This window comes from Dendropsophus ebraccatus, chromosome 2, assembly GCF_027789765.1.
Source record: "Dendropsophus ebraccatus isolate aDenEbr1 chromosome 2, aDenEbr1.pat, whole genome shotgun sequence".
Lineage (NCBI taxonomy): Eukaryota > Metazoa > Chordata > Amphibia > Anura > Hylidae > Dendropsophus > Dendropsophus ebraccatus.
In genome coordinates this window covers 101,268,785-101,293,040 of record NC_091455.1, presented here as the reverse complement: position 1 = coordinate 101,293,040, position 24,256 = coordinate 101,268,785, and the positions used below count along the sequence as shown (strand labels likewise).

The following is a 24,256-nucleotide window of genomic DNA, read 5'->3' as shown; positions in this document are numbered from 1 at the left end:
TTGTGACAGTGGCCATTAACCCCTTAAGGTCAAAGCCAATTTGCACTTTTGCTTTTTCCACTTTATGTTTAAAAGGCCATAGCGCTTGCATTTTTTCACCTAGAGACCTATATGAGCCCTTATTTTTTGTGAAACCAATTGTACTTTGCAATGACAGGCATTATTTTTCCATAACATATGCTGCAAAACCAGAAAAAAAAGTAATTTGCGCTGTCAAATTGAAAAAAAAAAAGGAATTTGTTTTGATTTCGGGGAGTTTTGCATTTACGCCGTTCACCCTATGGTAAAACTGACTTGTTATGCATGTTCCTCAAGTCGTTACGATTGCAACGATATGTAACATGTATAACTTTTATATTATCTGATGGCCTGTAAAAAATTGAAACCATTGATAACAAATATATGTTCCGTAAAATCGCTCTATTCCCATGCTAATAGCGCTTTTATTCTTGGGTCTATGGGGTAGTGTGAGGTGTCATTTTTTGTGCCATGATGTGTTCTTTCTATCGATACCTTGATTGCGCATATGTGACTTTTTGATCTCTTTTTATTAAATTTTTTCTGGATTTGATGCGACCAAAAATACGCAATTTTGCACTTTGGAATTTTTTGGCGCTGACGCCGTTTACCATGCGAGATCGGGAATGTGGTTAATTAATAGGTCGGGCGATTACGTGCGCGGCGATACCAAATATGTTTATTTATTTGTTTATTTATTTATATTTGTAAAATGGGAAAAGGGGGGTGATTTGGACTTTTATTAGGGGAGGGGATTTTTTATCAATAAAAACATTTTTACTTTTTTTTTTTTTACTGTAACTAGACGTCCCCCTGGGGGACTTGTATATACACAGCACTGATCTCTCATAGAGATCAATGCTGTGTATATACACAACAAAGATCGATTACATGGGTCATAGATTGCTTTGGCCTGCTGCAGGCCACAGCAATCTATTGCCGAGCCGGGATCAGCGTCATTGCGACACTGAGGCCCGGCACGGGCAGAAAAACGGATCTCCCCCCGCGATGCGGCGTAAAACCTCTAAATGCAATGGGACCCGCGCCGGCTAATAGAGGCACTGCCCGGCTGCACATATCAGACGGGATCAGCGTCGTTCAGAGCGGGGTCCCGGTGGGACCCCTCTATGAACACCCCCCCGCGGCACCATGACGTATCAGATACTTCATGGGTCGCTAAGGGTTAAAGTATTCACAAACTAATACATAAACAAAACAAAACATTAAAGGATTGTCCCATGTGTAAAATGTTCTAATGGAACACACAAATTTTCATTTTTCATTTGTAATAATAAAAAATGCCCCCTTTTCTGGATGTGATGGTAACAAATTTATTATGGTGCCCCCTGGTATACTGATTTCCTAAAAAAATGCCTACATAATAAATGTAATGCCAGTGCCAGCAGTCACACTTGCTCAGTAAGTCAATCTCTTATATACGGGCAGTGGAGTAATTTCTCTGACTGTATAGGTCAGCCCGTAGGATTTGCTCTATTGCTGTAATAGAAGTGGCTTCTTCTCCCCAACACTAAAGCTCAAACAAGGAATCAAAAGAAGACCGGAAGGCACCATAAAAAGTATGCAACAAAAATATCTAGACATGATTTTTTTTTTTAATTAGAAAACATATACGTCAACCCAGATGTACTACTGTGTGGGTACCAGATTTTTGTCCAGAGTCACACAGCACTTTTGTTCACATTCATTTTAGGAGTAAGACACTTTAGAGACACTTTCCTGCAGGGTCGGAAAAGGGGCCGTTGCTATCTTAGAAGTGTGGTGCACTTCAAGCAAAGTAACAGTTGGTCTTACCTTAGTAGACAGTCTTCAGGTACAACAGATCTGGTGTTCTTGGAGATTCTGTACTGATTCTGTAGTGTAAATGCACCCTTATGGTGTGTTTACACCATTTGGCTATGTTCACACAACGTTTTTTTAGCTGTTTAAAATGGCGTCAGTCATTTTAAGTCTAAAATGACAAGCGTCATTTAGATGTCTGGCCTCCTGTCAGTGCAATAACAGCTGCTGGTACATTATTCTAGTTCAGGTGGACTAATTGGCCTTTTGGTGTCTTTAATTGAAAAGTACATTGAATTTAATAGTAAAAAACAGTGAAAAAACAGTGAAAAAGCTGTGCAAACAACAAAAAAATAACTTCCGTTGTTTGCAAAGGACGTCCGAGAAGAATTGACATGATCATTATTTTGACGTCCATGTAGACAACATCCGTTATTTTATACATTGTGTGCATTGGACGTCCTTCATCCTATTGACTTCAATGGTTATTTAAGCCAAAGTCAAAAATGGATTTGAAAAAAGGAGAAATCTCAGTCTTTCCTTAATTTATGGAACACTAAAGGTCCTTTCAGATATCTCTTATGTTGGTTCAGATAATGTTCTGGACTAACAACAAAAATTACTTGAACAAAAGTGACATGTAAAATGTTGTAGGGAAATATATGAAACTGTGCTTCCAGCATTGAATAAAATATACAAGTCAATTCTTCCAATGTGAGAAAGCCATTATAACAAATCTTACTGTGTTTTCCAAAGACTTTTTTGGTGGCTACCTTTGCCTTTCATTGCGTTTTCATCAAAACCCAATCTGCAGGTGCTGAAACCCATATAATTGCAGTGCTGAAATGCACAATGGCATCACAGTTCTGTCAGTATTGCTGTTTTAGATATTCTGAATACTTAAATTCTAATAAACATATTTTTGTGGAACTTAATTTGTCATCACTTTTTGACACACCTAAAACCCGTGTTTCAATAATTCCCTTAGGGACCCATGCCGTACTGTTACGGCATGGATCCCTGTCACTTTAGCACCTATGCCGTACTGGTACTCGGGCCCTTTAAGAGCGCGTCGCGGCCGTCTGGGTCCAGATCGGGGAAGATAGCCTGCTATAATACATAGCAGGCCATCTCTCCGTCAGCACGATCGCTGTTATTGGCTCATCAGTTCAGATCAGCCAATAAAAGTAATCTTCATCTTTCTAGGTCATCGTGATCCGATGACCTGGAAAGCAATGGAAGTCGGTGATGTTCCAAGATACAGTAGCACCAACCGCCATTACTGTTGTAAGTAATGGTGGCCACGGTGCCACAGTCCCAATCGCTGTGATCACGGTGATATGTGTGTAAAGTGTCTTAATACATGCTCTGAACACCTCAGCTAGGTAGCTGAGATGTTCAGATTAGGTATTTGCTCATACTCATCTGATCCCGACGTCCGGAGCAATGTCTTCAGCTTCCTACGGCGTCCTTTTCTTCCCAGTCGTCTATCTTCGGCTTTTTCCGGTGCTCCGGCGTCTATCTTCGGCTTTTTTTCGTCTCCCCTGTCGTCTATCTTCGGCTTTTTCCGGCTTTCCGTCTTCTACTGCCCCTTAGTGGCTGATAAGTGTATATAATACACTTATCAGTAGCTATAGGGTTGTAGGCAGTGTTTTTTTTTTTTTTTTACGCACCCTACCGCCGCTGAGTTCTGATCAGCATTGCACGAAAGTGAACCGCTGATTAGCAACTTCTCCTTTTTGACGTAGGGGCTCCCCCCCCCCTATATCCTACCGCCAGTGTCTGCTGATAAGTGCGCCATTTATCAAAAACTCCTTAGTTGGCGTAGGTTTTTTTTCTTACTGTTAATTAAAAACCGTAAAAAATACTACATTACACTACACTACATTAAACATTTACATACCCCATATACTAATTTCCCCTAATCTCCACAGGATGTTTTCGGTGGCGGAGGCATGCGCTATTATTGCCTCCGACACCGAAACAGGCAGTGAGGATGAATGGGGGATCCTCTTTTCCTCCATTCATCTTCATCATAATCATCGAGTGATGATGAATATCAACCTAGACGTCCAAGGAGGACGCCTCGGGCTGCCCCCCAGACACGTCATCCCAATAAGAGATCACGGCATGGCGTGAAATTCTACAAACTCTGTGAAAGTGAGGGTTATCCGTCGCCATTCCGCAGTGTGCACGTACCCTTAAGAGTGTAAGAAGGAGGGGACACCCGAATCCAGCCCCCAGAACTGATCTTCCAACTGCTGGATAAAGGTTACCACCTGTACGGGGATAACTTTTATACTAGCACCCCCTCTTCCGGTCCCTCCCTGCCCGAGCTACTGTAGCTTGTGGCACGATCCGAAAAAATCAGAAGCAGTAATCAGGGCCCTAATATTTAGCAGCCATGGAGCTGACCCAGCGCTTGTGGATATGAAGGACTCCATATCGCACCAGGACAACATTTTCCAGGTGATGTCCCCCACACTGGAAAATGGGAGATGCCAGAAGTGCAGAGTGTGGCGTAACAGGGGTATCAGGAAGGACACCATTTTCCAGTGTAACACCTGTCCTGATCACCCCAGCCTCTGCATACAGGATTGCTTCAAGGAGTACCATGCATCATTGGAGTTCTAAATTCTTTCCCTTATTCCTATTTCAGGCGTCACGTTGATCAAGGGATTATTCTGATTGCCATTTTGGAGTCAGGAAGGAATTTTTCCCTGTGATGAGGCTACAGTCGTCTGCCTCACGAGGGTTTTTTGCCGTCCTCTAGATTAACACAGGTTGAATTTGATGGACTCCTGTCCTTTTCAAACTTATAAACTAATAATTGGCCTAATACCAGAATCAGACGGATAGGTAAAAGCATCCCCAAGTTATTAATGGATAAAGTGACACAGGTCATATTCCTGAAATTTGGTCGGGACCTTAAAGGGGTAGTGCGGCGGTAAAGAATTATTGACAGAATAACACACATTACAAAGTTATACAACTTTGTAATGTATGTTATGTCTGTGAATGGCCCCCTTCCCCGTGTCCCACCACCCCCACCCGTGTACCCGGAAGTGTGGTGCGCTATACATACCTGTCACGTGCCGACTCGTCTCCGATCTTCAGTCTGCGATGTCGTCTTCGGACGGCCGGGCCGAATCAGCGTCATCAGATGCTCAGCCGCGATTGGCTGAGCACAGTTATGCTCAGCCAATCGCGGCTGAGCAGCCGATGACGCGGCAGAGGGCGGCCGGCACTCAGGACGCTCGGAGGGATTCGGCCCGGCCGTCTGAAGACGACATCGCAGATTGAAGATCGGAGACGAGTCGGCATGTGACAGGTATGTATAGCGCACCACACTTCCGGGTACACGGGTGAGGGTGGTGGGACACGGGGAAGGGGGACATTCACAGACATAACATACATTACAAAGTTGTATAACTTTGTAATGTGTGTGTTATTCTGTCAATAATTCTTTACCGCCGCACTACCCCTTTAAGACCATTTTGGGCTTCGTCCTTAAGAGGTTAAAAAAGGAAGAAAAAAAAAGAATTTCCCTGATATTATTGTTAACAAGCAGGATAAGTTTGTACGTACATACGATGCCTCCATCTGACAGATGTTACAAAAAACTAAAACATTCAGCCAATAGGGCTAGGAGAAATGTTCTCACTGATCTACAGCAGTGGAGGAAATTTTACTCACACAAGATGAAAATCACCAAAGTGTACATACTTTAACAACTTGCCCAATCTAATTTTTTTTTTCAACCACAAAGCCATGTATTAAACTGCCCTTGCATAAAACTAACTGCATAACAATACAGATTGGTGTTTCATAATGGCTGTGGTCTTCCTTAGTCTTTGTAATTTAGTGCACATTATTCATATAATATGGATTTTTGCATCTGGGGATCTGGTCTTGCACATACACAACTGCAATGCAAATATACTGTGATCTGAATGGTTTTTATATACCGGGGAACCTTGGCCTGTCACTTTCTAGTTATTGCAAAACAACTCCCAGAATGCCTTGCCAGTGGCAAAAAAATTAAACATTGAGGGGGACATTTATTAAGGAGTCTAATGTGTGCAACTATTCTAATGGGGATTGATGTGTGTTTTGTTCCAATATCTTGTGGTTGATTTATTAACATGTAGCACTGCCATAGTAAATGTATCTAAGTAAAAAGTCGCAAAAATTGTGCAATTATATTCACCTGATACTTAAACGTAAGCCTGCACCTGTTTGTGCGACTTTTTAAAAACGTGGGCGCTAATCACGGATTATGTGAACTTTTGGGTGAATACTTAAAACAGGTAGATTAAAAAAGTTGCATCTAAAAAATATTCACCCGTCGAATACTGGTTCATAAATAGAACTTAGACCAAAAATGGGTTTTGAATGATTTTGAATGAACGATGTGTTTTTTGTAACGATCAGCGTTTAGACGAAACGATATATACAGAGAAATCGTTTTGCGATCGCTAAAGCCTATTTCACACATAGGTGAAATTGTTGAAAGACTGTTTACACGGAACGATCTGCGAATTTTTTGCGATCAACGACGATTTGAGAACATGTTGAAAGATCAAAATGAACGATTTCTCGCTCGTCGCTCAAATACGATCGTTATCGTGCAAATTCGAGCGATAATCGTTCCGTCTAAAAGTACCATAACACTTGTCTGTGTGTGAGATCAATTGTAGAGAGCTAGCACATGTACCCCATTTTTCAGTCGCTTAAAATTTAACCTTTATTATACAGTTTTAAAATCGTAGAAAGGAAATGTGAACAATGTACAATTAAAATATGACCACACAGACACATTTATAGCTGCTCTTGTGCTCTATTTGCAATGCATTGCTGCATATTCATGCTTGCAATGTACAATTTACAGCGTGTCTACATGCCCAGCAGGGCTCATTATGATGGAGACAACAGCTTATACAAGAATTCCTACATGGAGTAGGGGTTCCCCTGTATTGAGAATGCTGTTGAGTACTAGGCAATGCCCCATTTTGAGGGTCTATGCAGTGCAGGATAAAACTCAAGACTAGAGATGAGCAAACAGGGTTCGGGTCGATCCGAACCCGAACGTTCGGTATTTGATTAGCTGGGGCTGCTGAACTTGGATAAAGCTCTAAGGTTGTCTGGAAAACATGGATACAGCCAATGACTATATCCATGATTTCCACATAGCCTTAGGGCTTTATCCAAGTTCAGCAGCCACCGCTAATCAAATGCCAAAAGTTCGGGTTCGGATCGACTCGAGCATGCTCCAGGTTTGCTCATCTCTACTCAAGACACCTTTGCTGCACAAACTCACAGGGTGGTTGAGCAGTATTGCTCACTAACATAGAATAGCCTCATCATATTAGTCTCATCAACATATTCTACGTTAGTGAGCATACCGGGGGGGGCGGAGAAAATTGGGGAGTATAAGGGTCCATTTACACAGAAAGATCTCAGGCTTTCCTCTATGACCTGATCTCTGCGTATAGTCTGTTTCTGGCTTTGGCAAATAATCTTTCTGTGTAAATGGACCCTATACCAAATCACTCAACCACGTATCACCATGTAGCGAATACATCACGGTGAGAACGCTTTCTAGGAGGTCCTTTGAGTTTGTCCAGCAAAGGTGTCTTGAGCTAAAGGTTATGTTCACACTGAGTAAATGTGTCGGGATTCCACAGTGGATCTCTCCACCGCGTAATCTCGCCTGCCTCAGTGTGCCATAGCCTGGCTTTGAGAAGCCTCTGCTCCGGCCACTGCCCACGCAAAGAATTGACCTGTTGTAGTTCTCTCCAATTGATCTCAACCAAATTATACCGCCCTGAAATTCCTTATGGCGGTCCTGCTTAATTGCATTGCAGTCAATTGAATCACGGCTATAACAGACATCTTTTTAATAGAAAAAACAGACACTTATTCTCTTTTTTTTTACGTTGTGTGAACATAGCCTTAAAGGGAACCTGTGACCCCCCGTGCCGGGGTGACAGGCTCCCGACCCCCCGCTAGAACCCCCTATACTTACCTGATAACGCCGGGTGCCGCGTCTTGATCTGGTCCGGTGAAGGAGATTTCAGTGGCCGAAGCCTGGCGCACATGCTCCTGAGATGAGTCCGATGCACATAGAGAATCCCGGAGCGTCAGACTCACCATTCATTCTCTATGAGCGTCAGACTCATCTCAGGAGCGCGCGCACCGGGCTTCGGGCGCTGAAATTTCCTTCACCGGACCGGATCAAGAAGCGGGACCCAGCACCATCAGGTAAGTATAGGGGGCTGGGAGCCTGCTACCCCAGGTGACAGGTTCCCTTTAGGGTACAAACCCACACACCGTATACACAGCAGATACGCAACAAATACACAGCAGATTTGTTGGTACAGATTTGTTGCTGTGTTCAGTTATTTAGATATAATCTGCTGCGTTTTTGCTGCGTGTTTGCTGCGTATCGCAGCAGTAAATACGCTGCTTATACGGTGTGTGGGTTTATACCCTTAAAGCAACTTTAGCATTAATAGTTGGTCCCTCCCCCATATAGTAGATTGATGCGTGCTAGGCAGAGTACATAGTGACCACATACACCTAGCATCACACATTATTCCTCCATATACAGCAAGTCCTCATACAGAGCTCTCATATTATATATAGTGCCCCCAGTCCATCCACAGCCGCTACATGGCACTGCTCCATAGGAAAGCATTACATCAGAGCTGAAGCAGCCGCCCGCCATAAGAACACCGCGCCTCCGTGCTCCGCTACACATCACACTACACCACATTCCCCTCATATGCACAGGACAACGCAAACGACCACGCGCCGCGGACTCGCCCATCATGAGCGGTCACGTGGTTGCAATGTCGTCAAAGACCTTCTAAACTACAGGAACTGCGGCTGATAGGTCGGCAATCACGTGGTACGTAGACATCCCAGTCATGTGACCGAGACGTCATCCAGGTCCTGCACCCAGAGGATAGGAACTAGCTTGTGTCTGTTATTTACATTGGAGTTATAGTATATTTCTTTTCTTTTGGGTGATCCGGCCGGAGCTGCAGACATGTCCCGGGCGCGGCAGCCTCCTCTTGTCACTGGCATCTCCCCTAAGGAGGGCACCTCGTGGACTAAGGTCACCATCAGAGGGGAGAACCTGGGCACCGGCCCCTCAGATCTCATAGGTAATGTACAGGCAGCGCTGCTGGGGGGATGGCTCCTGCTTCCCTCTGCATCTCACTCCCTATTGCTCAGCGCAGTGCTGACCCTGGGAGGAGACCTGGGGGCTTCCCTGGAAGTCCTGCCTGATGTCACGTGTACAGAGAGCTCCTTCAGTAGATATGAGAGTGATGGATGAATAATGGATATTTATTATAATATATATAATATTTCCTGGTGAGCAGTAAATCCCTGTATGTGCCTGCCATGTGGTGGCATCTTTGGGATGCTCCTCCGGGTGATTCGGACATATGGCCGAGCTCTGGTTGCTTTTGGCAGCAAAAATTGTTTTCATTTGGACAGTTTTGATAAATCTTTCCCATTATTTGCAAGAAACACGAAAGGTTGCAAATATTTGGAAGAATTTGCTGTTTTCAAAGGTTTTATTTATGGTGACACCATTGGGTAAATTTTTTATTTATTTATTTTTTCTTAGATTGTTAGAAGACTTAGAAATTTAGCAACAAATTTCAAAATCAGAAGTGGATATGAGAGGCCTGTGTGTTAGACACCCCCATAAATGACCTTAAGAGGGGTATCCAGCGCTACAAAAACATGGCCACTTTTCTCCCCTCTCTTGTCTCCAGATTGGGTGGGGTTTCAAACTAATGGTGCGTTTACACAGGCAGATTTATCTGACCAATTTTGGAAGCCAAAGTCAGGAATGGACTTGAAAAGACAGGGAATCTCAGTCTTTCCTTTATGACCTGCACCCTGTTTATAGTCTTACTGGCTTTGGCTTCAAAAATCTGTCAGATAAATATCTCTGTGTAAACGTACCATAAGTTCCATTAAACTAAATGGAGCTTAATTGCAAACCGCACCTGAACTGGAGACGAGAGGGGAAAAAGTGGCCATGTTTTTGTAGCGCTGGATAACCCCTTAACGACACAGGGCCTATATTTACGCCCTGCGGTCGCAGTCTCAAGTACGGCATGTAGCCCAGGACGACGGCTATTAGCGGGCACAGTCCGATCGCCGTGCCCACTAATCAAGTTTTCCGATGCAGCTGTCATAGTCACGGAGGGGCGGTCCTTGCTTTCTTACCTGGCCGGGGTCTGCGTCGTCATGGCGCTGATCCCGGCTCAGCACTCCATTGCTTCTGGCTGCAGCAGCCGAAAGCAATCCAGTGCCTATCTCATTGATCTATGCAGTATATCTATACTGCATAGATCTCAATGAGAGATCAGAGCACTTATACTAGAAGTCTCCCAGGAGGGCTTCTAGTATAAGTGTGAAAAAAAAAAAAGTGTTATTAATAAAAAGCCCCCTCCCCTAATAAAAGTTTGAATCACCCCCCTTTCCCCATGTTATAAATAAATAAACATGTTTGTTATCGCCACGTGCATAATCGCCCAAAATATTAATTTATCACATTCCTGATCTCGCACGGTAAATGGCGTAAGCGCAAAAAATCCCAAAGTGCTAAATTGCGCATTTTTACTCGCATTAAATCTAGAAAAAATGTAATAAAAAGCGATCAAAAAGTCGTATATGCGCAATCAAGGTACCGATAGAAAGAACACATCATGGCGCAAAAAAAATGACACCTAATACGGCCCCATAGACCAAAGGATAAAAGCGTTATAAGGGCCCTTTTACACAGAAAGATTATTTGACAGATTATATGCCAAAGATTTGAAGCCAAAACCAGAAACAGACTATAAACAGAGATCAGGTCATAAAGGAAAGCCTGAGATTTCTCCTCTTTTCAAATCCATTCCTGGCTTTGGCTTCAAATCTTTGGCAGATAATCTGTCAGATAATCCTTCTGTGTAAAAGGGCCCTAAGCCTGGGAATAGAGCGATTTTAAGGAACATATATTTGTTAACAATGGTTTGAATTTTTTACAGGCCATCAGATAAAAGAAAAGTTATACATGTTATATATCGTTGTAATTGTAACGACTTGCGGAACATATATAACAAGTCAGTTTTACCCCAGGGCAAACGGCGTAAAAACAAATACCCCCCAAATTAAAAGAAAAAGCTTTTTTTTTTTTTTTTACAATTTCACCACATACTGATTTTTTTTTTTGGTTTTGTAGTGTACTTTATGAAAACAATCAGCCTGTCATTGCAAAGTACAATTAGTGGCGCAAAAAAATAAGGGCTCATGTGGGTTTCTAGGTGAAAAAATGCAAGTGCTATGGCCTTTTAAACACAAGGAGGAAAAAAATGAAAGTGCAAAAATACAAATTGGCTCCGTCCTTAAGGGGTTAAAAACAACACCCTTCAAAGTATTTAGGAAGGTTGTTGCATCTCTGTAACAGCTCAGTCAGCCAGTCACTGGCCGCGGTGCTGTCCCATCTCAGTGATTGACTGACTTGGCTGTCACTCCCAAGATGAGCTTGTCTCGGATGTGGAGGCTCTGCAGTCTGCGGGGGACACCAGGGGGAGCATACATAATAGCAGCAAGATATTAAAAGTTGCTTCACGTCAGACAACCCCTATAAATAGAGGTATTCAAAGTTAAAACATTTAATGGGACATTGTGCAAATAAATAAAGCCCTGTCCCTTTTTCCTGGCCAATTTTACTAAGAAGCATACGTCTGTTAGTAAACCCGCAGGTATAGATCTGTATCATGGTTTATGCCTGCGAGCATAAACCAGGCGTGGGAGGAGGTATACGGCAGGAAGAGGGGGCGAATCTCTGCCTTCTCCTTGACTTACGCCCAGGATGCAGGCCTTGTAAGTGTCCCCCTTATTTTCTATCCACAGGTTAGGGCTGTGATGGTGAACCTATGGCACACGTGCCAGAGGTGGCACTCGGAGCCCTCTCTGCTAGTGTGCTAGCTAGCATACATTGCTTGTTAATGGGAAATCCAGGACAGCTTTCACAGATTCCCTGCGAGCAAGTCCCTTCTTTCAGGTGTATGTAAATTTGTACATGAAATTAAAAAAATGAATATAAAAAGCACAGCAGTGCTAATTTCTTTCTTTTTTTTTTTTTTTTTTAAACTAAGAACACCCCCGCACCACTTGACCATTTTCTGACGTAATCTTCAGGATTGCTGTGTTGGTACTTTGTGATAAATTAGTGGGCTTTGGTTTGCAGTTTGGGTGCTCAGTCTACAAAAGGTTCGCCATCACTGGGATAAGGGATAAGAGTCAGATCATAGAGGGATATGCCTCTGGTAGGCCTTATGACAACGGGGGGTCCAAGCTGTGCTTTTAAATGGAACAATCTGAACTGCCAAAGATGGCAAAGTGTGCAACTCCTCTATTCCAAAACATTAATGCATCAATGCCTAGGTCATTTTTAAACATCAGCTTATGGGATCATAATGATCCCATAAGCTGATGTTCATAGCTCTGCCCCCTCTCCTCTGTCCCCTGCTGCTGTTAGAATCCTGTAACGGCAGCAGGTGAGAAAGGGGAGGGGGCAGAGCTCACGGCTGTGCTCAGCGCACACCAGCCTTACCTCCCTCCCATTCCCTATGGCCTCCGTAGTCTGGGGCTTTTGGTGTCCATGGCTACCATCGGGGCTCTGGGATCACTTCGCAGAGCCCCGATGGACACCGGACAGAGAATTCTCTCTCTGTAGAGGGAGAATTCTCTGTCAGGGACCCTATAGATGCTGCGGTCGTGCTGACCGCAGTATCTGTAGGATTAACTCTCAGCACCGGAGCGTGGCGCCGGTGTTGAGAGTTGCGGCGGTCCCCGGCTATCACTGAAAACCGGGGATGACACAGGAGCAGATTCTGCATCCTGCATCGTAAATTAACGTCGCTGCAACTGTGCGGCAGCGGGAGAGGGTTAAAATACTGACACCCAGCTTATCAATGTGTCAATTCCTTTCCGCTTGGCGCCACTTAGCTTTTCTCTTAGCAGTGTGACTGACTGAGTGTACTGACTTATAGAACATCTGTGAGACTTTCTAGACAGCAACACACAACTTGTACCATTCTATGTGGACAGCTAAGCAGTGCCTAATGGCAGTGAATGGACACAGCAGCACTCCTGCCCATTCATTTTCAGCACCAGACCCTCCCAGTCACGTCTGACATATAACATGGGAGAGTTACCATTGTATAATAATAAAAACAAACATGATTTTATGTTGTCGTATTTGTTTGTGAGCCATAACTTTTTATTTTTTCATCAGTAGTTGTCTCTGGGCTTATTTTTTTGTGTGATAATGGTGCGTTTACACACTGCCCGGATCTCAGAAGTTAACGCTATAGGTGCTGCGATCAGCGCAAGAAGGGCTGTGTGGGGCTGTGTGGTGAGATTGCACAGCCCCAATGGTTGCTGTGATGTCAGAAGGCTTCCCTGAAACCTCCTGGGGTCTAAGCTACAGTGGCTGATCAGGCTCAGCCTAAGGGTGCCTTTACACAGAGATTTATCTGGCAGATTTTTGAAGCCAAAACCAGGAACAGACTATAAACAGAGAACAGGTCATAAAGGAAAGACTCAGATTTCTCATCTTTTCAAATCTGTTCCTGGCTTTGGCTTCAAAAATCTATCAGATAAATCTGTGTAAACACACCATTAGGCTGAGTCTGATCAGCTTTTCCTAAATAAAAAAAACAATCGCATCATGTAGCTACAACCGCATAAAGTGAGACAGGTTGGATTTAAAAAATGGGCTCTAGTCCTGAAGGACAAAATCAGTCCGGCCCTGATGGGGTTAATATAGGTGATAGAGACAAAAACACCAGTTCTTCCATTGAACGTCATGAAAAGCAGGGAGTTACAGCATCATGATACTCGGGGGCTTTATGAAGTGAGCTGAGCTCAGTTCATAGAGCTTGAGGACAAGCCGCTGCAATCGCTTGGTCTCCTACCATTAACCCCTTAAACACTATAACTGCTACATTTAAGTCTCCTGTCACTGTCCAATCGGGACTGTGGTGTGTTTGCGGGAGTCCCAATCGGTTTGTGTGGCTGTAGGAAGTAAAATACAACGTTATTTTGTGTTGTCATATTTGTGACCCATAACTTTTCCTTTTTCATTTATAGTTGTCTCAGGGCTTATTTTTTTGCATGGTAAGGTCATGTTTTCGTTGCCGTCACTGTTTAGTCCATTGTTTTTATAGGTGAAAGAGTTAAAAACACCAGTTCTACCATTGATTTTTATTCCATAGAGCAGTTGGCGTGATAACTTTTGCAACAGTTTTATTCATTGCTTCTGTGCATAATAGGAAAAATAAGCATTTGCTATTATTTAGTGTTTACAGCTCCTACGCAGGCCTCATGTAGAGGTATAGGGGAATAGAAGGTGAGCTGTTTTTTACTAAATGCTGCTATATGCAGATAAAAGGATTTATAGGTTGAAAATAGATTTTATGTTTCCTGAATTACCCGGAGAACTACAACATATCGCCATCAGTTATTTTGGACATACTGTGGTGTCAGTTGTCAGTTGTCAGTTGTGCAGTCCCTGTTGTCTGTGTGGCGTCATCCCCTCATTGACTTCAGTAAAAGTGTAAAAGATTCCCATCTGAATAATTACAATGGGAATGGTGGGACGTGAGACATATGGAAGTAATTGCCTCTTCCTTGTAAGTTCATTTTATTAGAGGTCTCTGTCAGGATGACACTTATTTCATCCCGTTACATGCAGTACTAAGATAGTCACTGTCTATAAGAAGTGAAGAATTCTAAGCTTGGCTGGTGTATTACTCACCTCTTTCCTCCAGTCCTTCCAGTAATATCCTGCACTTATTGGCAGCGCTGTGCTTTACAGTACACATATGCATTGTCTTAACAGTAAATTAAAGCAATGATCTCTCATCAGGCGGCAGGAAAGAGAAGTAATTTGACAATTACAGTAATAACAAGTGAACTGACATAAGCCTTCATTTATTACCCGTATACAGTGTCATGTTCCTACTTATGGAGGCTTGTTGAAATAGTTCTACAGAAAGTCATGGGTACTCGCAACCTGAACCTGTCACCCCTAAAACACATTTAGCTAATTTGGTCATCAATCTGTCATTTCTATTCCAGAGGTGGTGGTCAGAAACGTGGACATATTGAATGCCATAGCTTTCTCAGCTTTGAAGGGCACTGAATGGAACACAGAGATATCTTTTTTGGAGACGTTCAGTCAACATAAATCATTCAGAAGGTTTTCCCCCCACAGACATTGAGAGCATACATTTACTTCTTACCCTTACTCTAGGAAATGAGAGTTTTCCAGGACTCATTACTCCATCAACATTACAGGAGAATAGGTGGAATTTGATAGACTTTTTTTTTTTACCATCTTACTACAGTATGTATCTGTTATTGGTGTTAGCCTCTCCATTGCTCTAGACCACCAGTGAATTTACCATTAACCTATTTACTGTTGTAGACCACCAGGGAATTTACTATGAGCTTTTTATAGCCTTAGACCACAAGGGAATTTACCATTAACCACTACACTGCACTAGACCAGGATTCCCCATCCTAGACCACTAGAGATTTAACAGTTTACCATGTTACCACCCTAGACTTCCAGTTATGAAAAATTGAAGGGATTGTCCAGTGATTTTTTTTTTTTTTATATTTAAGAGTGGTCATTGGTCACTGCTCTTTTATCTGTGGTTGGTCTCCTCTCTGTAACGTGCTGCTCCCGGATGTTATCAGCTACCAGGGGCTTTTAGCTGGCGAGGCCTGATCACTCACGCTGGCTAATTAACTGCAGTTATATGCAGTTAAAAACATCCCTGGTGGTCTAGTGGGGGTATCCACTTCTCACGACTGCATTGTTTGAATAAAAAGTGAATAAAAGCAAGATACCGATAAATACAGATCAGGGTGCAAAAAATGATGCCTCAAATAGCCCCATAGACCAAAAATTTAAAACTAAAATTGGCTTTGTCCCTAAGGGTTTAAGACCTGTCCTAAACTACTTTTGTGTAGTGATGTTGAGTAGTGTTATTTGTGTAATGAATTTTAGTGCATCTTATATGGCACATTAAATGTGAACTCCACCCACAAACTGCCTCCTATGGATTATTATGGGACATGTGTGTCGTGTATTTCTAAATAGTGTGGTGTTTTGCATTGCAGATTAAATTAGCATTGTGTAAAAAAAACTAAATAAAACCAAACCAACCACCTTTAATTTCCATGCAAAATCTATCTATAAGAGCAAGTGTAACTTGAAAAGACTCTGTCCCCATCAACTACTACTATAAACATTTGTGTGAAAAATAATTTAAACATTTAAATAGTCTCTGATTCAAGAGAGTTCTGTACATTGCTCAGATGTGTGCAGTTGGTGGATAGTATTTTAGAGCCAGAAATTACTGTGACATTTCCGTTTTTTGATTGACAGGTTTAACCATATGCGGACACAATTGTCTGCTGACAGCAGAGTGGATATCTGCCAGCAAAATAGTGTGTCGGGTTGGACAAGACAAGAATGATAAAGGGGACATCATTGTTACAACAAAATCTGGAGGAAAGGGGACCTCAACTGTATTTTTCAAGTTGGTCAAGCCTGACAAAATTGGTAATTCATTTTTATCTGTCAAATTCTACTGTTTACATTGCAGTATAAACGTAAAATATGCTTGTCACATTGTCTGTATTTCTATTTTATTTCTATTGCATTGTTTTCTACTTTCTTTGTGTCACTTATGATTACACAAGCAATATGTTAGTGTAGGAGACTGGATGACACAAGAAAGGTGCAGCCCTTACGCTTGCACCCACCCCACTGTCCCTGCCTATTTGCCGCAACTGCTCTAGGCAGCAGTGGACAACTGGTTGACAGTCCCTAACCTATATAAGTGAACACATAGCAGGACAAAACTGACAAATAACACAATAGATCAGAGTCAAAAAGGTCCACTAGCAAAGCTGTACAAAAATGTGTCTAGAAGCGAAGTCCGAAAGTCAAAAAGCCAGAAAGTGAAAATGCTAGGGAATAAATGCAGGAAAAATTGCTAGGTCAAGAGGGAACTTGGGGTCTGAGGCCCTATCGCAGGCAAGTGGAATTATACTTATGGGACCAAACATCCCAGACCAGATCAAATCAGACAGCTGACTGGCGGTACCAGTTTACATTAAATTACTGGCTGATTACAAATGGCTAACACCTAGTGCCGATCAGTCGTGGCTACATCAGAAGGAAGCACCCCTAGCAACCGTCCAGGCCGGTTGTCAGGGACCCCATCGGCAAGGGGGCAGTCGCACTCCCCAGCAGCGGCGTGGGCTAAGCATGCAGGCTATTTTCTAACGCAGTAACCCTATTTACAGGAAAGGAAAGCCAGCCGGTGCTGGATATTTTCTTTGACTGCTTATAGTACATTTGTCAACTGTCATAGACCATAGCTGTCTAGTATTAGCTCAAATTATTATTATTTTTTTTTTTGGGGAGGCTGAAAATATGAACCAAAAATAATGGCACATAGCCTTGGTGTGTATGCCAGGAAAGTAGGCCAAAACAGTGCCCGGCCAGTGTAGGTTGGTATGCTGAAGAGAAAAAAAATGGAATAGTGTATTAGACTGTGCAATAGTGAATATTACAGTGGTCTTCATATATCTGAAGCATCCTTTTAGAGTATAGGTACCTTTTAGAGGGGTTTTCCAGGAAATAATTGATAGCATATCCACAGGCTGTTATTAGTTGATCAGCAGGGTGCCGACTCCCACATTACAATGAGAACCAAGCTGGAAGCAGTTAACTTTACCTAGTGGACATGCCAGAGTACTGCAACCTGAGCGTCTTTTGAAATGTATCGGAGCTGGCTCTGCTTTCTACTACAGTCTCAGTGTAATCTGGGTGCCAAACAGCTGATTAGTTGTGGATATAGGCTGTTAATCAACTTTTCCTGGAAAACTTTTTAAAGGGAGCTATGCAAGAATTAACACTATTTAAAAAAAATTGTTATGTATGCTTAAATGGGTAGTTTAACAAAAAAAAAAAGTAGTTTTTCTATCAGATATACACAGTAGAGAGAGTGTCCCGTAGAGGTATCTAAATGTTTTCCTACAGCAGAGGGCCAGCATGTCTTTGTTGGGACCTCGCAGATGTGACCTAACCTCTTCCCAACTTACAGTGGATATAGAGAGAAGGAAATAACACATATCTTTAGACATCCTTGGGATCATTTATTTGTATTCTAATTTGTAATAAAGTGAGGAAATTCAGGTTCCCAGCTCTAATGAAAAATGCCATATACAAGTGATGGTCAGATATAGAGGCTTTTTTTTTATATATTCAATTTTTATTTTGCTTTTACAATTTTAAATATAATCATAAGGTGGTAATAATTCCACTGTTATGGTTAATAGCAAGAAAACATCAACGATTTCCAAACATGCGAAACAGGTCATATCAATCACATCATATAAATCCGAAATCATTACAAATCAAGTGTAACTGTGTCCCCCCCCTCACCATCCTCCCAAATGCTCACTATAATCTCAGGCTTAAGTGTCCATATTGTACTATACTAGTTTATCATTTGTATAATTTCACTATTTTTGTTGTAGGTATTTTGGATCAGTCAGCAGTATGGGTTGAAGAATCAAATTATTATGACTTGCGCACAGACAGAAATAAAGGGATATCGCCTCTATCTCAAAGACCTGCTAATCCCTTAGGTATTGAAATAGAAAGGTAAGATTTCCTAATAAATAACATGAAGCAAATGGTCATGCCTTTCTTTACTATTCATATATTTTATGGGATTTGTTATTATCGTTCTTTGCCCTCTGTTAAAAACTTCCGGTAGGCATTGGGACATTTCTTATTTAAAACTTTTGTATGCAAAGGATGGATCAAGAGTTGAGATGAGCGGACCGTCGTACTTTTGGTCCGACGGCATCGGCGCTCTCTTGTCATGCCTGTGATCCCGGCCGCATAGTTGCGATCCCGCGAATATGCGGCCAGGATATTCCAGGGATTTCCCGGGCTCTGCAACCTCTGCCATTTTCTACATTTTCCTCTCTTTGGGCCCTTGCACGCTACGGAAATCGTGTGGATGAGCTCCGGCGGATTGCACACTGCAATTCCCATACTGTCCGTTTGCATAGATTTACTAGCAGCTGAATTTTCATCCTGCTGCAAGTATGTAAACACCGTCCCCCTTAACCCACGCCCTCCTTCTTTGGCTCCCAGCATCCTAATGCCCCTCTCAGGTAATCGGTGGCTGCGGCGGGACAGCGCACTGATTGGATGAACGGCATGTTAGAATGCCGGGAGCTACAGTGGGAGACCGTAGTGCAGACCAGTATTGTATGCAACTGGCCTCCGTGGGTTAAGGAGGACTGTGTTTACATACTTGCAGCGGGATGAAAATTCAGCCTCAAGTATGTAACCCTATTCAAAATTGCAGTACAGGAATTGTGGCTGAACTCGCAGTGTAAAATCGCAATGTAAAAATGTGTGAAGCTACCCTCAGTATTTTATAAATGTAGTTTTCATACAGTAGGCTAAGCTGTTATGTCATGTGGAGTTACCAGTTAAATTTTACTTTCACTTTGTATAATAATGGAGAAGCAAAATTAGAATCTTGAGCAACTGATAAGCAAACTTACTTAGCTGTAGGTTTAGAAAGGAAAAAAAGGTCTTAAATGTTTTTCTTTAAGTTGTTAATGATATTATTATAAGTTAATAGTTCCAAATGTGCTGGTTGTGTCTTAGTTTATGGTGGATATATTTTTGCTACTTTATCTGTTTTTCATTTGATGTAAAAAAAAATTTCTTTTAATAATCTCATTTTTGTATTCTCACGGCTTGGATACTTGATGATTGTGAATACATTCATGGTAGGCATGAGTTAAAAAAAAGTCAAATAGTGTTACTGATAAACACTTGGCACACCGATCACTTCAAATCGCCGACTTCATCCAAGATGTGACTTGGATTACCCTAGTGGGGTTTAGAACTTATATTGTATACATGAAGCAAACTCTTAATCCCTTTTTGATTTTGCTTATGCCGAGCTGAATGGAGGCACAGTCAAAAAATCTATTTCCTTCTATTTCACTTTGAAACTGATGAACAGAAATGGCTTGGAAACAGTGCGGTTTCTCCTCAACAAGGGCGAGCGAAATCAAATACACAGATATTCCTCTGATGAATGTCTTAAAATAAAATCCAAAGAAACGCCCTGTGTGAAGGTAAAGGAGCCTTTAGTCATTTCTAGGGGAATGTTTATGTAAAACGTCCCATAGCTGACTGATAGGAAATCCATTGGGAATGTAGGACAGTGCATTTGCAGACTAGCTGGGTGGCCCAGGTCTGGGGATCTCAACCTTAACTCTTCCCAGTGCAATACTCGGCCGTGCTTTATTGTTTTAATTTGTTCACATGTTGCTTTTTTTTGGACTGTCTGTGAGACTGTAAAAGCCACCACAGCTCTCTTACAGCAGTACATTTATATGTACAGTAATTTGTTCCTAAATTGCTGGCTTTTTATACAACAATAAGCTCATGTGTATTTATAACTATATATTTAAATATTTTGTATAATGTTAAAAATAATGTGTAAACAATTAGTTTTTTTTTTTACATTTTTTATTTTTAAAAGAGAATGTTTATTTCTTTTTATTTAATTTTTAAATCGTTCATTGGCCTCAGTTTTATGGCCAGATCAATTAATATTATAATAGCTTAGTATTTTTTGACGCAAGTGCTCAAAGCAGTTTTTCATGATGTTACCATTGATGACCTATCCTTAGGATAAGCCAACAGTATCAGACCAGTGGGGGTAAAAACAGCACCCCAATTAATCAGCTAATTGAAGGGGCCCTGGCACTCAGCAATCTCTTCTGTGCCAGGCACAGCACCATACTCTTAATAACATGTATCTTTTTTTCTACAAATAGCTCAGTCTCATCTGCCTCATCTGGTACTGAGCAGCTGCAGTACTAGATACAGCCACTACAAAATTTACATATCTGGTTAACGATTAAAGGGAACCAATCAGCCCAATTGGGCTGATATGGTTCCCAGGAGCGCTGTATAAAGCTCCTGCAGCAGCCGCGGCACGTACCAGCCGCGGCTGCAGAAGAAGCTGTATAACCAAAAAAAAAGCACTTTAATCCCCCGGGCGCGTGACAGGCAGAGATGGGGAGGTAGTCATCTGGGCAGCTCCCCACCCATATCTAGTCACCGCTCTCTGCCTGTCAGCGGGCTCGGAGTGGATGACTGACCGGCAGAGAGGTCCGTTACTGGCCTCTCTGCCTGTCAATCATCTAGCGGAGCACGCTGACAGGCAGAGAGCGCTGACTAGACACGGGCGGGGAGCCGCCCAGATGACTACTTCTCTGCCCGTGTCCGTCACGCGCCCGAAAAATAAAACTCTTTTTTTTTTTGTTTTCTCCAGTATGTGCTGCGGCTGCTGCAGGAGCTTTATACAGCGCTCCTGGGAACCATATCAGCCCAATTGAGCTGATTGGTTCCCTGTAAGAGGTCATCACATTCAGGATGATCATTGGAGGAATAGGAAGACAGAGCTCTACCTATCTGATATTGGTGGCCTGTTCTGAGGATAAGCTATTTAAAAGTTGGGCAAAATCTCTTATAGCTCTTGTTTATCAGTGTCCAAGTATTAGAAAAGTAACATGTGATCCATATTTTCTTCTGTATTTATATTTGTATTTATTCTGCAGTTTTATCTGCAAGACTAACAAATGAGGCCCACTTGCCGTCTTCTTTGATCACACCTACCTACAGTCTGGCCTGCTTATGTATAATTAAATTTGCATGGGTAGGTTTGACTAAAGGAGGCCACAGGCAGCCCGAATGGCGGAAGGGTTGGCCAAGGAGCGACCCCAGTGCTCCTAACAAGCTAATTTACATATTATATTTTGATTAAAGTTCTCCATAACGGCAGGACCTACAAAGAAAACAAGATCGGAAACATGAGGTACGCGGCTGCAGGGAAATACCAGCAGGTACATTTGCACAAACCTGCTGATAGTGTCTCTTTAATGGCCCAAAAGTAGTCAGTGGCCTATATTTCGGACACTTTCCACATGTATTTGTTTATTTAGCCAGACTCAAGCTGCAGCAGACCTACACATGCAGAAAGTGCTGACCACGTTCAGGCTATTGAACTGAATGGGCTCCTTTGATTACACCACAGTATAGGTTGCCATCCATTTTCTGGTATGATGCTGATGTATCCCCACAACTTAATTGTACTATTGCAGCTTTAGACTGGGTTCACACTACGTATATTTCAGTCAGTATTGTGGTCCTCATATTGCAACCAAAACCAGGAGTGGATTGAAAACACAGAAAGGCTCTGTTCACACACTGTTGAAATTGAGTGGATGGCCGCCATTTAATGGCAAATATTTGCTGTTATTTTAAAACAACGGCTGTTATATTGAAATAATGGCAGTTATTTACTGTTATATGGCGGCCATCTACTCAATTTCAACATTGTGTGAACAGATCCTTTCTGTGTTTTCAATCCACTCCTGGTTTTGGTTGCAATATGAGGACCACAATACTGACTGAAATATACGTAGTGTGAACCCAGCCTCATAGTGACTGTGTATGTGACTGGTGACCATGTAGCATACTATAGAAATTGTGCTGTTGTATGTTCCCGCTTTGTTCTGTGTGTTCAGGAACTTTTGGCACCCTTTGTCTTCAAGAATAGACTTGACTATTGATATTCTTTTCTCCATTGGAACAGCTGTGACTTACAACTGCAGACCCGGCACACATGTTTTATTTTTTCTTCTGCCAAATTATGGAGATGTAGACACTCAGATCCAGAGCAACGTTCTCCATACGCTGTGATCAGAACTCAAAGCATAGTTTGTTGTTGTGTATGTTGCATTGGGTCAAAACCAGAGATCAGACCCAGTAATAAAATAATTCTGAAAAGTAAAGTAGGTTCCAAGTCATTTTTCAGCCACCCACTTGTTGTCGAAGTAGATCTTCCCACGGCCCAGTGCTTTTCTGTTTCCTGGTATGACATTGCCATCTACTGGAACATTTACATAACTTTAATTCTCATTGCACAAATGCCCTATGCTGCAGACTTTTACTGTTGCAGATTTTACAGCATGACACAGCCTATATGTGTTACATATCAATTTTGTTGCAGATTTTTATGTGGATTTCCCATGGAATTTATGCTTTGTTTTTGATACATTTTAAAACTATGCTGAAAATGTATGCTTAGCAACAAATTTGTTACCTTGTTGTGTTTTTTTAAATTCCATTTATCGTATAATCTTAAGATTTTCCTCCTGATAAAGTAGTTTTGAAGCTTGTCTATATTGCATCATTTGTAATGAATTGACATATACTGTAGTTGGAATGTAGCATTGCTCGCAAACATAGCAGATTTATGTAGGACAAACTGTCCAATGTGTATGGGAACTGAGCAAGGTGTACTAATGTTTAAGAGGATCTGAATCTGGTTTCATATTAGACTATGCTCTGGTATATCAACTATATAGTAGCCACTGTATGGTACAGTAATGTATGTGCACAGTATATTTTTTTATGTATATCATATCTAGATGTAAAATGTTTACAGTGAACCTGCAAATTGTTATTTCTTCTGATTAATTTTTTTTTTTACAAATCCATTGGTACCAGAGTTATATGGATTAAAAAATGACTTTTTTTTTTTTTTTTTTAAACTCTCAAGTCTTCCAGTACTTATCAGCTGCTGTATTTCATGCATGAACTGGTGTATTCTTTCCAGTCTAAAACAGTGCTCTCTGCTGCCACCTGGCATAAAGTGTCCACAGCAGGAGAGGTTTTCTATTGGGATTTGCTACTGATCTGGACAGTTTCTGTCTTGGACAGAGGTGGCAGCAGAGAGCACTGTGTCAAACTGGAAAGGATACACCATTTCCTGCAGGACATACAGCAGCTGATAAGTAGACTTAAGATTAGATTTTTAAATAGACATAATTTACAAATATATATAACTTTCTTGTACTAGTGGATTAAAAAAAAATTGCTGGAGTTCCCCTTTAACACTCATTTGCTCATTTGGATTATGAAAGTGGGAGAGTGGGGTTTTGCAGGCTATGGCCAGCAAAATACCAGTTTCAGGCTATACAATGAGAATTTTTGTGTAACCGTATTTTTCTGTAACCATATTCCAGTTTACTACAACATTTTGGCAAGATTGAAAGTCTTTTTTTTTTTTTAAGTTAAAATACTTTTTATAATACAGAGATCATAGGAATTTTCAAGGAGTTTAAAGATTAAAAGTGTTTCCCATCTAGGGCTCTTGAGCTCTTTGCCTGTGGAAGGGTTGAGAAAAAAAAATGGCGTACACTTGTACATGTAGCAAACCCACTC

The 24,256-nt window shown here is 41.8% G+C and overlaps 1 protein-coding gene across 1 annotated transcript in view; it reads left to right on the top strand.

Annotated features, from left to right (window-relative positions):
• The first annotated feature begins 8,741 nt into the window (after nt 1–8,741).
• The window catches only part of EXOC2 (exocyst complex component 2), a 128,472-nt gene continuing 112,957 nt past the window's right edge, over nt 8,742–24,256 (top strand). The window contains exons 1-3 of the mRNA XM_069958092.1: nt 8,742–8,987; nt 16,295–16,471; nt 18,460–18,586. Coding sequence (XP_069814193.1) covers nt 8,870–8,987; nt 16,295–16,471; nt 18,460–18,586 — 422 coding nt within the window. The 5' untranslated portion in view covers nt 8,742–8,869. The remainder of the gene's footprint in view (nt 8,988–16,294; nt 16,472–18,459; nt 18,587–24,256) is intronic.